This window comes from Ylistrum balloti, unplaced genomic scaffold, assembly GCF_031769215.1.
Source record: "Ylistrum balloti isolate Yb309-2 unplaced genomic scaffold, AGI_CSIRO_Ybal_v1 Utg370006, whole genome shotgun sequence".
NCBI lineage: Eukaryota > Metazoa > Mollusca > Bivalvia > Pectinida > Pectinidae > Ylistrum > Ylistrum balloti.
In genome coordinates, this window is record NW_026782081.1 from 1,038,648 (window position 1) to 1,053,820 (window position 15,173).

The following is a 15,173-nucleotide window of genomic DNA, read 5'->3' on the forward strand; positions in this document are numbered from 1 at the left end:
ATAACTCTTTACATCGGGGGGAAATAAAAGAAATAATAATAGAATGAAAAACCCACGAAAAACATCAGAACAGCTTAGTTATACTGCAGTCTGTGAGTCATTTGAAAGGACCCGTAGTCATAGATCTATATGAACATAGCTCTGCCGGCGAATGAAAGTTAGTCCGTGTGTGGTACATTGTACATGATGTAGCTACAATTTGTACCCAGTTAGTTCGTTACTACATTTTGAAGTAAAATGGAAATGAAATTAATGCAATACATTTTGGGGAAAAGACAGTTTGTAATGGTGACACTTTAAAGAACACAATGTAAGGGAGATCACTCTAAATTTGAAACAGTCCAGTTTATAAATAGCAATTATGTTTACCCTGTCTACCTGTATATGCACGTAATGCTGGCTTTTCAGAATGTACCTAGCTGGAAATTGACATAAATCACGAAGAAAACGTAATGCAGGGAAATAGAGCAAAAATTCATCAACAAGATTTGAAAACCTTATTCAATGACATATCTGCTGGACAACTACGACAGGTGAGTGTTTTGTTTACGGGTGTGTGGGAGCTGTAACTAGGTCATGTCGACAAAACAAAGATCGATCAGTCGGATATATAGTAGTGTTGAGGCTAGTATGACAAGTGAACTGATCCAGATAACGTTGTCTTTTGTAATAAGTGTGTTGAATAAAGTTCATATCTTAAAGGTATGTAAATTATAATGTCAAAATCCGACAAAGTATAGTCCAGTGGATTGGTTTTTAAAGGAAAATAAATTGTCATGCTCAAAGCTGCCCTCCTTGCTTCCCCTTATTAACATTTTCTGAGCGTAAGAAAGACTAAACCATATCCCCAACCCTCGGGCATGAGGAAGGCGGGCACATAGTCTTATATACAATCTGTACTCCTTCTATATGAATGTTTGAATTTTGCACAAAGTTCATGTCAATCATCTTCAATTGAAGGGGAGTCAATTTTTTTATAAACGGTAGACCCCCTCCCCCCAGAGGATGGGGTTGGGGCAGGAGGGGCGGGGACCAAAAAGGGAGAAAAAGATCAATTTTTAAAAATCCTACTCTTCCTGTTTGAATGTTTGGATTTTGCCCAAAATTGGTCTAAAGGATTAAGGGTTAAGGGGAATTAATTTGGTATAAACGGTTGGTCTCCGCCACCTGGAACGGGAAGAACGGGGTTCAATATTAGGAATTCTGTTGGAATTATTCAGTTTTGTCCAGATCTGATCTGAATAGAAGCAAGCGTTTTAATTAATCAATTCCAGCAAACCAAACCAGGTGATTGATACAGGCCACATCGACCTTTTGTATATTGTTTAATGTACTATATTCATCGATCACCATTTAAAGACGGCGTCCCGATGTATGCGAATTGAGTCCATATGCAACTTTGTGATAACTGAGCAGGTGGATTGCGATATGTTCGAACAGAAATCGACTTCGCAGTGCTACCACACTAGTGTACTGCCAAGACCATAAGAGGACACCCCATCCGATCATAAGCTGACAACGGAAAGCCAGTCGTTATTGGGCGCTCAGCAGGCAGTAGTTACTACCATTTTCAAAGACTTTGGTATGTGTCTGCCAGAGGACAGAAACAGCCTTCCTTCCTCAAAGGGACCGGCGCTCAATTAAAGGCTAAATGCGAGAGGGAGTCTCTAGGGAGATATGAGGACGTTATTTAGAAAAAAAAAGATATCTCAAATTCAGTCACCGCTTACGATCATGCAATGAGCATGGCGGAGTCTTTTACTGCTGCCGTATGCCTGAAGCATGTATCACTAGCACAACACATGCATTGTATAGAATATAGTACAGTAATGGTAAGTCATAATGTGTAATAAGACTGTGATTAGCTATAGGGTCGGCATTTTTTCTTTTATATTTCTTACAATCCAACTAACTCATCGACTTTCTTGTATGAATACAGAAAAAGAAGTAAAAATCTTGTATATTTGCATTTCGCGTTAAAAATGGCCAACATGGCTGGTCTGGGTTGTGGGGCAAGTTAAGAAGTATCCCCCTCGTCAGATGCTAATTGACACGAGCAGGTTAAAAAAAGAACAAAATCTCATCAATGTGTATGAATGTTCCACCAACTTCTAGCGTCTTGGACAAAAATAATAAATTTCTCAACTGAAACCATTGACTGTGTTGCCAACTTCTAAGCATTTGTGTCCTAGTAACGCCAGCACGACAGGAAAAGATTTTGATGCTCAGAAATGCTTTAAGAAAATTCTCGAAAGAGACTTCTTGTTTTAGTTTCTGTATACAATTTGAAAGAAAATTGAAAAATGTATGATGCATATAACTTATGAAATGTTCTATTTTTGTTTCGTTTCCTTTGCGGAGAACGATATGGCTCTCCTATACGCCTTCACATTGTAATATCATTTTGTAGTGAGCCATTAAAGATGAAGATACTGGCAGAAACACACAGTATACCGTTGTGACTTCGTGCAGTGTAGTATGTTTACAGTTAAAGAATTACATTTATGTTACTGTCTTACACCGATACTAATTTGATCTAAACTAAACGAAAATATTCTAGATATACCAAAGTTGCTTACGAACTTGAACTTCGAATTATCGACAGTGCAAACACTCAAGTGAAACAGTTATTTTCCGTCCCCACATTAATGACGTTATAATGGTCACGCGCTATCATATTTCCCTCTTGTCAGTTTGCGTGGCATTGTCATGCAGCTGGTTCCTTGAATAGCAAAGTCGGCGTTCTCCGCAATGATATCAATGACGTCACAATGGTTATTTCATAACCAGTTGACTATCTAGTCTAGATTTTAGTCAGCTTCAATGCTACTACAGCACTTCTGAAAAGGTCCCACTGCAACATTATTAGCATGGGTATTAAAAGTCTTAATTGTCGATGACCCTAGCTTCATTGGATTTGGAAGATGGCTGTAAGCAACCATTTTTTATTTTGATATTTAAAACGTGTTACCGAGAACAACTACGACGGGATCTACTAAAAACAATACAGGTGAGCTCAGCTCGGGTCATATTTTTACACTACGAATGTTGAACTTGATTGGTTATCATCACTGGTTATTTTGAAATTTGTTATGAAAAGTGTGTAACCGTTATTTTGAAGAACTACTTTAAGCTCTCAATGTGGACTCGTTGTGTGTATGCTGTTTTTAAATTATTTTGATTTATAAGAGAAAATAAAAGAAAACTTGTTTAGCAACACAATAAAACAATAAAGCCACGAAATCCCTCTTGGATTTTTCGCATACTTATATCTATGTATAAAGGAGGTTCCCGCTGAAGAATGTCTACTTTCCAACATAATTCAGCCAAGCACACATTTCCGTTTGTTTATATCCCTACAATTGTATATTCTACTGAGTTCCGAATATACCTTATTACACAACTAATGAAGGAACTTCTTCTCCGATCGGATTTATCAGACTGACAAAATAACATATACCATAGGAAATTGTATTTAACCTTCGGATCCCATTATGTTTTATACATAGCACGTGCAATATTGAATCAAACCCGCTGTGTTACAACATTCCCACATTTTGACTCGCTCTTCGTTTTGTTGATGTAGCTTTGAAATAAAACTTGACATTGCAATATTTTTAGGAAAGTATTTTCCTGGTAAAGCTGGACACTCTATCGTCCAATAGGTTACACAAAACGTGACTAGGCATCTGAGAGTGATGCCTATTCTGGTGTGAAGATTGAAAAAAAGTTCATTAGGTGGGTGGTGACCACGTATGAAGTTTAAGATTCAGAGAAAATATGATACATACCTTCATATGAACATGATTACTTAACTAGTAACTGTCACATCGTACGGTGTTTTATCATATCAAAACATTGTAGCTATGAGGTCAGTGATGTCAACTGTGCGCCATATTATAACGTTTTGGTAATTTTTTTTAGCTTAATTGTGACTTTCCTGACAATATTTTTCTCAGTTTATTCTTAAAAAGTAATTATTATATTGATAAATGATACAAAAATAAAAAGCAAATACACATTGTGCACAAACATTTTTGAGGTTATTTTTGTCACGGCGATCTCCAAGTGCCTGTGAATTCCTGAGAAAGCCCCTCTTTTTGCTCTGCTTAATCCCCCTGAGTATAGGAAATAAGTGGGTCGGAAAATGTGAATATACTAAAAGGATAAAAAAAACGCAGGGTGAACTTTAAACCAGAAATTAAGTATGATATCGGGCTTCATTTAAAACGAAATTTTGTATACTTACAGATAAATTAAAGCTTAAAAATTTCCAAAGTCTGTATTTTGCATCTGACAATTGGTTTAGAGGTACTAACGATTAGATTGAATGGACCCATAGGATTTTGAAATTGAACTGAGTCATCAATATCTTGTGTGTCCGCCGTTTGCTGTGGTCACGGCCCTTATCCTTCTGGTCATAGAGTTCACGAGAGCGTTAATCCGTCTTATGGGGACGTTGTCCCACTCTTCAATCAGAGCTCTGGTCAACTGCTCTCGAGTAGCAGGGGATGGCTGGCGCTTTCGAACCTGTCTATCCAACTGGTCCCAAAGATGCTCGATCGGGGACAAATCAGGGCTATATGGCGGCCAATCTAGTGGTTGAATGTTGTTGTTGGCCAGAAAGACTTGGCAAATCCTTGCTACGTGGGGCCTAGCATTATCCTGCTGGAGGGTTAGATTATGCTGCTGTAAGAAAGGGATAACATGGGGTCGGAGGATCTCATCTCTATACTTAGCTGCTGTTAAATTGCCATCAATAACAACCAATTTTGATTTTAAACCGTGTGAGATTCCTCCCCACACCATTACTGAACCGCCCCCAAACCTTTCCCTCTCTACAACGCAAGCGTCCGTAAAACGTTCGCCACGACGTCGGTAGACACGTTGACGGCCGTCAGATCGATAAAGACAGAATCGAGGCTCGTCCGTGAAGAAAACTTGTCTCCACTGCCTCAGTGAAAACCGTCGTGGAGCATGTGCAGCGACCCAGGCGATACGACACTGACGTCGAGCAGGGATAAGGTGTGGACCTACGTAGGGGCGACGTGCTCTTACACCAACTTCTCGTAATCGATTCCTTACAGTTTTTTAACTTATAGGACGCCCATGATTTCCACGAACATTAAGTGCACTCTCAACGTCAGTAAGGCGCCGAATACGCACATGAGAGACGACGATATAGAGATCCTGACGTTGTGACGTTACGCGCGGACGTCCTGACCTAGGTCGATCGGCCAATCGCCCAGTTTCCCGAAGACGTCTTACAAGACGTTCTATGATGGAAACATTAACACCAAAGTGCCTAGCAACCTGATTTTGCAGCTGTCCTTGCATCAGCATCTGACTGGCCTGACCCCTCTGAACTTCTGTGAGTCGTGCCATTCTTAAAACGAATCAAATTCTCAATTAATTTTAGGGAAGCAGTTGGTCTGTATAAAGACTAACGAAGAGTGACTTGACCAACGCTGTATGAGACCAGAACAACACGGTACACGAGATTCTTGTTTTTTCCTTCCTCCATTTACCAGAGCTGCGCACTGTACCGTGACTAAATTTTCGATACATGACAAGGTGTAATATGACCTAATTACTCAATCCGCAAAGTTTCACTTTATTTGGAGAACGCGTTTTCAAAATATCGGAATAAATATTACCCTGCGTTTCTTTATCCTTTCAGTATATAAAGATTGGAAGTCAAACCTTCGTAGTGGAGATTCAACGTTTACACCAATATATGTAAAGTAATATGGGGATTAGAAAAAAACGATTTCTACTCTCTATAACATTATTCTTACTTTTTTTTTGTTTCGTTAATAGGGATGGGTAAGATTTGTAGAGAATTATAGACGGCGGAGGTTTGGAGCGGACTGGGAAAATCGTCAGGTAACCTAAATATTTATAGTACAATGTTTGAACAAAGTGATTTGACATAAAACTGCTATGATACAAGGCTGCATGTGTGAAAAGAAATTCCAACATTGAATGTTTACTTATATAAGTAATGTTCGTTTGATTGATTTGACGAATATCAACATACATCGATCATCACCTGGTAATGATTTTAATCAATTGATTTCCATCTTTTTCTTATATTCTTTTCCAGATCGGTCCACGGGAGTTTTTTTTCTTGGTGCCTGGAATCAGTTTCGGTCTGCTCATCCTTGGTGCCGTCTTTCTCTTCGTATTTCTCATTGACTCTCTTGGTCATTCATTTTCTGAACATGGATCATTCCGCGAAATCTACGCCTTAACATCGATCTCGAAAAGGCTTAAACGGAGATGACGTCGTTGTTTTGACATTGAATCGGATAATTTAAAATAACGATTTTTCCACACATAATTTAACGACATGTTACGCAAGGTAGATGTCATTTGATACATGATTTCAAGAGAAACGGAGACCAAAGTTTTTCAGGAGTTTTGTTTAACTGAAGCAATATAATGATATAGGAGAATAAATGAGAGTATTACGAAAAAAATGACTGGACATTTTGGAATAGATGTTCAAGTAAAACGATGATATTGGAGACATAAATACCTACAAATGTATAGGAATATTGTGGGAGAATAATCTTGCATGGGTTATTCTAATTCAAACAGAATACCGGTTTTATTGTTCAAATGATGCTCTATGAGATAACATAACTGATATTGATCGCTTATAAACACTTGCGTTCAGTTATCTCAACGCTGTTGCATGTAACTTCATTTATGTGTCGGGCATACATTTCTGGGGTATTCTCAAGCAGGATTACATACGTCACATCGCTTTTAAAATCATTTTACCAGTGTATGTATACACGTACACATACCTCGCCATAGCTAATGTTTTCTCAAAACCATTACAGGCCATTAAACTCGTACAACTTGTTGCAGGCGATTTCCAACGTTCTATATATAAACCATAGGTAATGCAACATATAAGTTTTTATATTGCAAAAGGAAGCCAATGAAAACGCGCCTTCACTAGCTACACATACAGTCCTCAAATACACATTAGCTAAATATACTGTCCTCAAATGCACGTTAGCTAGATATACAGTCCTCAAATACACATTAGCTAAATATACAGTCCTCAAATACACGTTAAGTAAATATACAGTCCTCAAATACACGTTAGCGAAATACAGTCCTCAAATACACGTTAGCTAGATATACAGTCCTCAAATACACGTTAGCTAAATATACAGTCCTCAAATACACGTTAAGTAAATATACAGTCCTCAAATACACGTTAAGTAAATATACAGTCCTCAAATACACGTTAAGTAAATATACAGTCCTCAATTACACGTCAGCTAAAATATAGTCATCAAATACACGTAAGCTAAATATACAGTCCTCAAATATATGTTAACTAAATATACAGTCCTTAAATACACGTTAGCTAGATATACAGTCCTCAAATATATGTTAACTAAATATACAGTCCTTAAATACACGTTAGCTAGATATACAGTCCTCAAGTACACATTAGCTTAATATAGTCCTCAAATACACGTTAGCTAGATATACAGTCCTCAAATACACGTTATCTAAATATACAGTCCTCAAATACACGTTAGTTAAATACTGTCCTCAAATACACGTTAGCTAGATATACAGTCCTCAAATACACATTAGCTTAATATAGTCCTCAAATACACGTTAGCTATATATACAGTCCTCAAGTACACATTAGCTTAATATAGTCCTCAAATACACGTTAGCTAGATATACAGTCCTCAAATACACGTTATCTAAATATACAGTCCTCAAATACACATTAGTTAAATACTGTCCTCAAATACACGTTAGCTAGATATACAGTCCTCAAGTACACATTAGCTAAATATCCAGTCCTCAAATACACGTTAGCTAGATATACTGTCCTCAAATACACGATAGCTAAACATACAGTCCTCAAATACACGTTAGCCAAATTAACAGTCATCAAATACACGTTAGCTAGATATACAGTCCTCAAATACACGTTAGCTAAATACAGTCCTCAAATACACGTTAGCCAAATTAACAGTCATCAAATACACGTTAGCTAGATATACAGTCCTCAAATACACGTTAGCAAAATATACAGTCCTCAAATACACGTTAGCTAAATACAGTCCTCAAATACACATTAGCTAAATATAGTCCTCAAATACACGTTAGGAGTCGAGGAGGATATGGCAGGTCGTGCGGAACCGCTTCAGCAAGCTTTACTAGTACAATGTTTAGAGGGAGGTGATGGATTCGGCTGTTTTTAAGTACAGGATGAATTGTGCACTTTTATGTTAGGAGTAAGTATCCTTAATCTGGTCAATTATGTAAACAAAGGGTAAGGAAATTTAACTAATTTGGTTGGCCAAGAACAGTGTAAGAAAGAAAAAGATCTTTTTTCTGGTTTTTACATTATTGTGAGGTATAACAACGGCATTTTAAAAAGCCACTTCCTTTCTTTCCTGATTGGTGTCGCATTTTAGGATAACACTTCCTTTAATTTCATATATTCTTGCGTGGTTATGCATTCTTTCACATTAGGAGGTCTGATGTGTCATCCTCTGTGCCCAACTCTACCTTAACGTCTGTTAAACACAATATATACAGGTAAGGGTAACAGATTGGAGACTCGGAATCATACCTAGAGTGCTGAAAGGATCACGAAAGGGCTCCACGTTTGGTTGAGTGTTGATTATCTGAATCCTGCCCAATCGTCTTTCTTTCCCCAGGATGCCCAGGAAGACTGTACCAGGGAGGATTATTACTGATCCTATCATTAATTGGTGCATACTGAAACCTCCGGAGTTTTAGGGTGTCTTCATTGTGCCCCCATCCCCCACATGTACATTTGTTAAATAAAATTTACACAAACAGCGAAGGCAGCTGAGCCCCCAGGATGCCGAACGGAATGCTCTCTGCCGAAGCGTAACGCCTAAATTAGCTACCAACAAAATTTCACAACAAGCACAAACACAATATTATACAGGTTATAGAAACAATAAACACAAATGCCCCCACCCACGTCCATTTTATATCCCTATTCATTCCTGTTGATCCGTCCTATACTCCTAATAAATTATAAATACATAAATGTAGGAATGTGAACTGTCACGAGATGCCAGGAACAGTGTGGGTTTACAGTATGAACATTAATAAAGTGAACAGTTTAGAGAGTGGCAAACAGATATGGAAAAAATCGCTCATGCAGACATCAGAAATATATCAGGACCTTGGTAATAAATAACCACTACCACACACCTCGTCGGATTGGGTTTTCAATGGTGTCCCGTGTGGAAATGTCCAACCAGCACGTTAACGATTCCTCCGCGGTTCTTCGATAAAGAGCGGGTGTGATAACACTAGCCCAGAGGTTGGGAAAGGTTAGCATTAGGGACTGTTTATTAAGAAATTTTGACAGGTTTCAAAAGGTCACATATGCATCGAAATTTTCTCTTCGTCTCTATCCACAATCGGTTCCCTTGCTGCTTCGGACCGTTAGGTGTAGACGGTCCCTCTCTGCCTCATCTCTGTACCCATTTACTCTCATCAGTTAAACTATTTCCTCACTACACATTTCCCTGTTTCGTACAATGTAAGCCGCGTTATATAAATACAAGTTTAAACGATCCCGTTCTGTACGTTTTAATATTTAATTATTTGGTTGTGTAATTATATGCTTGGTGTTAAAATCATATCCAAAATGTAAATATATGTCTGACGTTCAATGATTAACTGACGAATAACGAACACCAAGGACAGTCTTTAAGAACAAAGTGTAAGGGAGATCACTCTAAATTTGAAACAGTCCTGTTTATAAATAGCAATTATGTTTACACTACCTACCCGTATATAAACATGGCCAAAATAATGTAGTAATCGTAATGCCGGGAAATAGAGCTAATGATTACCAACAAAATGTTAAAGACTTACACATTGACATATGTGCTGGACAACTGCGACAGGTGAGTGTTTGTTACAGGTGGGTGGAAGCTGTAACAGTGTAATTAGGCCATGTCAACAAACGTAAATAAAGTATTACCACGATCAGACAGGTAGTGTTAACGAGGGTAAAACTAAAGTAGCGATCTTGTTGAAGCTGTCACTTATGATACATATATTGATTTAATTTCGTGTCTTAAACCTATTTAGATTCTACTGACGGGATCAATACGACGAGTAGCCCAATGTGATGTTGGTTAATTTTTAAAATTTACATGTTACGCTTTGTATCAAAGTTGCTTCCCCTTATTCACAATTTGTCAACACGAGAACGCTTCAGCCCCACTTTTTTACGTTCAGCCCCAGTTTTTTACGTTCAGCCCCAGTTATTTTACGCTTTAATTACAGATGAGTAAATTGATTATGTCATTTGTTATAATCTCTTTAGTACTGTTATCCGTAACTGACGAGCACTAACACTGGTTGTACTTCTTTACACTGTGATCCTCGATAATCCTAGGGTTATGTTCACTGTCATTCTCTGCACCCTTCTGCTTTGAATATCTCATGGTAAAGTTGAAGGTACAGGCGAAGTATTTTGATTGGTCTAGACTGGATTTCAGGAGACCCTTTGAAGATTACGAAGGAGCGACACCAAAATTCAACATACCATTTTGCGACCTCGAGATCCATTTGATGTAAATGAAAGGATTAAACTTGTCTGGAACTTTCGGTTTTGTTAGGAAATAATGATTTAAAAAGCTATAACCCCTGGGGTGTCGAGGGTCTCCAATTATATACTAATCTATTCACTTCACCTTTAGCCATTGTGCTGTCAGTGACTTGGTGTCGAACATGTCAGACACAGTGGTCATCGTTTGGTTTTGTTTGGTATTGTTAAACGTGCAATAACAGCCGTTGTAATGTAAAGATGACCTATTGGTGTATATACAACTATTGTGAAAATGGAATGTGTGGACTGCGGCATGTTCATGCTATTTGCAGTAATCAATCTATAATTTTTTTCAGCCTTTATGCAAAATTTTAATATTTTCAGAAATTCTATCACTCCCATCAAAATTCTATGAGTGTAGGACCCGTGACTCGCATGTACATGGGACAGAGCGTAACAGAAACCAACTTTTATAGTGTTATCATGCCGTAGTATACTACTTAAGGCACATCCCTTACTGTAACGTTACTGTGATTAGCTATAGGCCGGGCACTTTTGGTTGATGTTTTCGCACAATCAGTACACTGTATTGTATTAATCATAGTAAAGGTCTACACTGATAACACGTGCAAGACAACATTAGCGTGCAGAGCAGATCCCAGCACTTCACTGTCATGTACCCTTTAAAGGGACTAAATGGTCAGATTTTCATTTCATAACTCATAAAAACCATTATAACATTTAAATATCTGTTAAAAGTTGTGCAATTTCTGTTAATTATATGTGTAAAAGTTTGCCTAAAATTTTTATTAAAAACGAAAAAAAAAAAAAAAAAAAAGTAGGAGCGACTTTACACTTATTAATATCATTATCGTTCGGAGCGTGTAAACAATGTCTCTGCGCATGAGCGATGAGCGAAGTCTACATGAGTACATCACACAAGATTGAACCGCATCACCACATACAGTTACAGTAATGAAGTCTATGATGTCAGCATTGCCCATCAAACTATAACATTTGTAGTCATTTCTCTTCCAACTTAATTTATCTTGAAATGCAATTATTATTGTGATAAATGATATAAAAATGATTAAGATCTATATTCTTTATCAATATGTATTTTTCCATCATTTTTTTCGGACAGACGCGTTTTTGTTTATCGTGTCTTATGCATGAGAATTATTTGCTAGATTGACTAAGATTTGCATTGCGGGTGTTGCAGATGAAGCAGAAGATGCTTACCCTTCCGAAACGACTCTTCTCATTCTTGTATTTTTCGGGAGTCCCCGAATAAATATTTCCTTTGATCTCACTTTGTCATATTTTCATCAAATTTATGTTTGAATTAAGATTGTGCTAAAATTTAGTATTTTGTCTTTGCCTAGTGTTTGTTTTAGCGATTCTGTTAGAGGGGCCGCATTGGCCGAGTGGTTAAGGCGCTACACCGTCTTTACCATGTACTCTCCAACTTTGGGTCTCGAGTACGAGTCATACATGTGAGAGTCGCCTGGCAATGACCACAGTTCGGTGGTTTCCTGTCCGAAAACTCCAGCTTTTTTCCCACAGCCCCAGCCCTGGCACATCCTTAACTGATCCTGGTTTTTTTTCTGTTTCCGTGACCCTCAAGCAAGTACAAGTTGATTTCCCGGGAAAATGTGTTTAATATGTATCATGTATTAAAATATCTGCGAGTATGCGAATGAATTGGATACGAAAGTGTATTGAAAGTCAAATTCTAACCCTCATAGTGGATATTCATCGATTGCAGTAATATTTGTCATGTGATATGGATATCATTTATGAACCTTATGGTTTAGAAATGACTGTTTATCTGTATGACATTATTTTTTATTGTTTGTTTAATTAACAGGGTTGGACTAGATTTGTAGAGAGTACTCAACGGCGGAGGTTTGGAGCGGACTGGAAAAATCATCAGGTAATTTGTCTATATCTATATGTAATCTGTTGATTGTGTTGATACTAATGGTTTGTGCAATATACAAGAAGAGAAAGAGAGATATATTATGCAGAAACGTATTGTGATATCTGTTACTGACAAAACGAGTCGCTCTTTATCTGTAGCATTTCTATTTTATGAACGTTGCCTTTTTGGTAGGGGTTCCACAAAGTACAACATTCTGAATATGGACGCACCAAAGATTTACAAGTTTGTTCCCTAATTGATTTTGAATTTATTTCAAGATTTCGTCGAATGAAGTCCAAAGACTTGAAAGCTTTTGTTGGAAATGTGGGAATCCCATTCAGGTCTTATATTGTTACACCGGCTTTATCACCCAACTGAAAACACTGGATATGTAGATAGATAACGTACCTGTATGTAATGTGCTTGTTTTTGTTTCGTTCTTAGAGATTGACGGGACATTGCACTTTTGAGAAAGGAATTCCATTTTCCACCTCTTTTCCATATTAAATAACTTGTTAAAATCTTTTTGTTAAGCTAAAGCATCCTTATTGGAAATGATGGTAATATATAGTGTCATCGACGAACAGTGTGAATGTGGAGGAGAAGTCAAGAGGGAGGTTGGTTGCATACATGCAAATAAGATGATAATAACTCGGTAGGAAGACCGGTCCCAGGGGGAGCCCTGACTCAGCTGGTACATAGGAAGACAGTTCTCTATCGAGTATTACCGATTGTGATCTGTCGGTGTGGAAAATTTTTATCCAGTTGATGACTAATCCCACAGTGATTTGTGGAGTCACCGTCTGTGTCAAACGCACCAGAGAAATTTAGAATAGAGACATCTGTCTGTTTCTGATTTTTAACATATTTAGAATATCTTCAATATCAATAAGCTGTGTTCCACAGTACCTAGACTGACGGAAGCCATGCTGTAATGTGTAAAGACTATTGATTTTGTCTGCATGTGACTTTATGTTACTACCACTTATGTACTGAAGGAGCTTGCTACAAATACATGCGAGTGATACTAGCTGATAATGTTTAGGGTTGTACTTTGACCTTTATATATATATATATATATTGGACACATGCCAGCTTTAATTATATTGATAATTGATAGTGTTAATATAGGTGATATACTGTTTGCCATTTCTTTCGTGAATCTTGGTTTTATACTCTCAAGTCCAGTAGCTATTGCTGGGTGCAGATTCTAAAGTATTTTTCTGATGCCATTTCGTGTCATATTAAGGTCGGAAAAATTATCATGTTGCATGTTAAACTCCTGCTGGAGTAATGATGGCATATTTTGAAAAGACTGATAAGAATTGTCTGATTAGTACGTTGATAGGGATTCACTGACTGGTTTGCTATGTTTCTTGAGATGGGATATGCCATTAAAATAAGCTTTTTGTGCTTTAAATAGGCCCAACAGTCTTTCATTGGACAATTCTGATTAAGAATTCACGGTAAGAGGGCCGGGCCTGTCAATTTAAGTGTACTCTGAACGTTTTGCTACATCTAGCTATAAAACACTTCATATAAAATAAAAGGTCAAGAAGGTGTTACCGTCGTAGTTAGCACTGTTCCCCAGATATTGTGATTTATCTGAAATGCACACCTTTGACTCCGCGACGATCGCCGCGATATTGGAAATTCACATATATGTCTGTGACTTATTAAGTTCAAAGCTTTCAAATCGTTATAATAAAATTATTGTAACACAAACAGACGATGATTTGAGTGTGACGTTTCGACGACGGCACGATTACCTTCATCAGATAAATTATCAAGGTGAACCATACCAGTGTTGACGTACACAGTGTACAAAATGGTAAGCAAACGACCAGTTTTTCGGCTGTTATATAATCCTAATGTCGAAAAAAATGCAACACACAAGGTCGTAAGGAAGTCGATCATCTATGATTTGTTTAACACTTGGTCATTGATGTGAAATATGAAAGAACAGGTAGTCATCACTTACATCAAAGGCTTGTCAGAAACCATTCAATGGATTTACCATGATCATAGTATTTAAAAAGTCATGGAACCTCACAAGACTCTTCGAAATATTCTTATCCATCCAAGGGACAAAACACCTAAAGAGAACATCATTGAATGCTTATATAAAATCTGAATGCAAGGAAAGGGACACATTAAATATAGAAGAAACGAGCAGGAGAATCGGGGTCCGACCTTATGCACATCAGAAAGACATGGAATCCGGAGAAAGCGAAAATATCAGATCAGAGCGAAAGCATTCTTAGTCCCAGATCAATAAATCTGCACTTACATATCATTCCACTAACCATTGACTGGACGATATTCCAAAGCAGAAGTCAGTAAAAAGCAGATTTTTAGGCGGCTGGTTAATGAGGCCATCTAGATACGCCGCCATTACTTGACAAGTTTTACTATCTTGTGTATATTTTTGTTACTATTATAATTTGTTTACCATCTTGTCATACTGTTTTCACCTGTATATATACATGTTTACAAGTATCTGAGAAGAAATCCTACTTTTTTCATTTTATTTTTTTTCCAGATCGATCCGAAAGAATACTTTTTCTTGGCGCTTGGCTTCAGTTTTGGTCTGCTCACTCTCATTGCCGTCTTTATCGTTGACTCTCTTGACTATTCATTTTCGGAGCATGGGTC

The 15,173-nt window shown here is 37.5% G+C and overlaps 1 protein-coding gene across 1 annotated transcript; it reads left to right on the plus strand.

The window, feature by feature from the left end:
* Positions 1-452: 452 nt before the first annotated feature.
* Positions 453-6,286, plus strand: LOC132548154 (uncharacterized). The gene is made up of 3 exons (XM_060211976.1): positions 453-533; positions 5,821-5,886; positions 6,107-6,286. Exons 1-3 carry the CDS (start codon positions 453-455, stop codon positions 6,284-6,286), a joined length of 327 nt encoding a protein of 108 aa, XP_060067959.1.
* The last annotated feature ends 8,887 nt before the right edge of the window (positions 6,287-15,173 follow it).

What these genes read in the sequence shown, in the direction of transcription:
- LOC132548154 (XM_060211976.1), top strand. Translation starts at nt 453, where the DNA reads ATGCAGGGAAATAGAGCAAAAATTCATCAACAAGATTTGAAAACCTTA. An exon ending in CTGCTGGACAACTACGACAG is followed by an intron (nt 534 to 5,820) that starts GTGAGTGTTTTG and finishes TTTCGTTAATAG; the next exon opens with GGATGGGTAAGATTTGTAGA. An exon ending in CGGACTGGGAAAATCGTCAG is followed by an intron (nt 5,887 to 6,106) that starts GTAACCTAAATA and finishes ATTCTTTTCCAG; the next exon opens with ATCGGTCCACGGGAGTTTTT.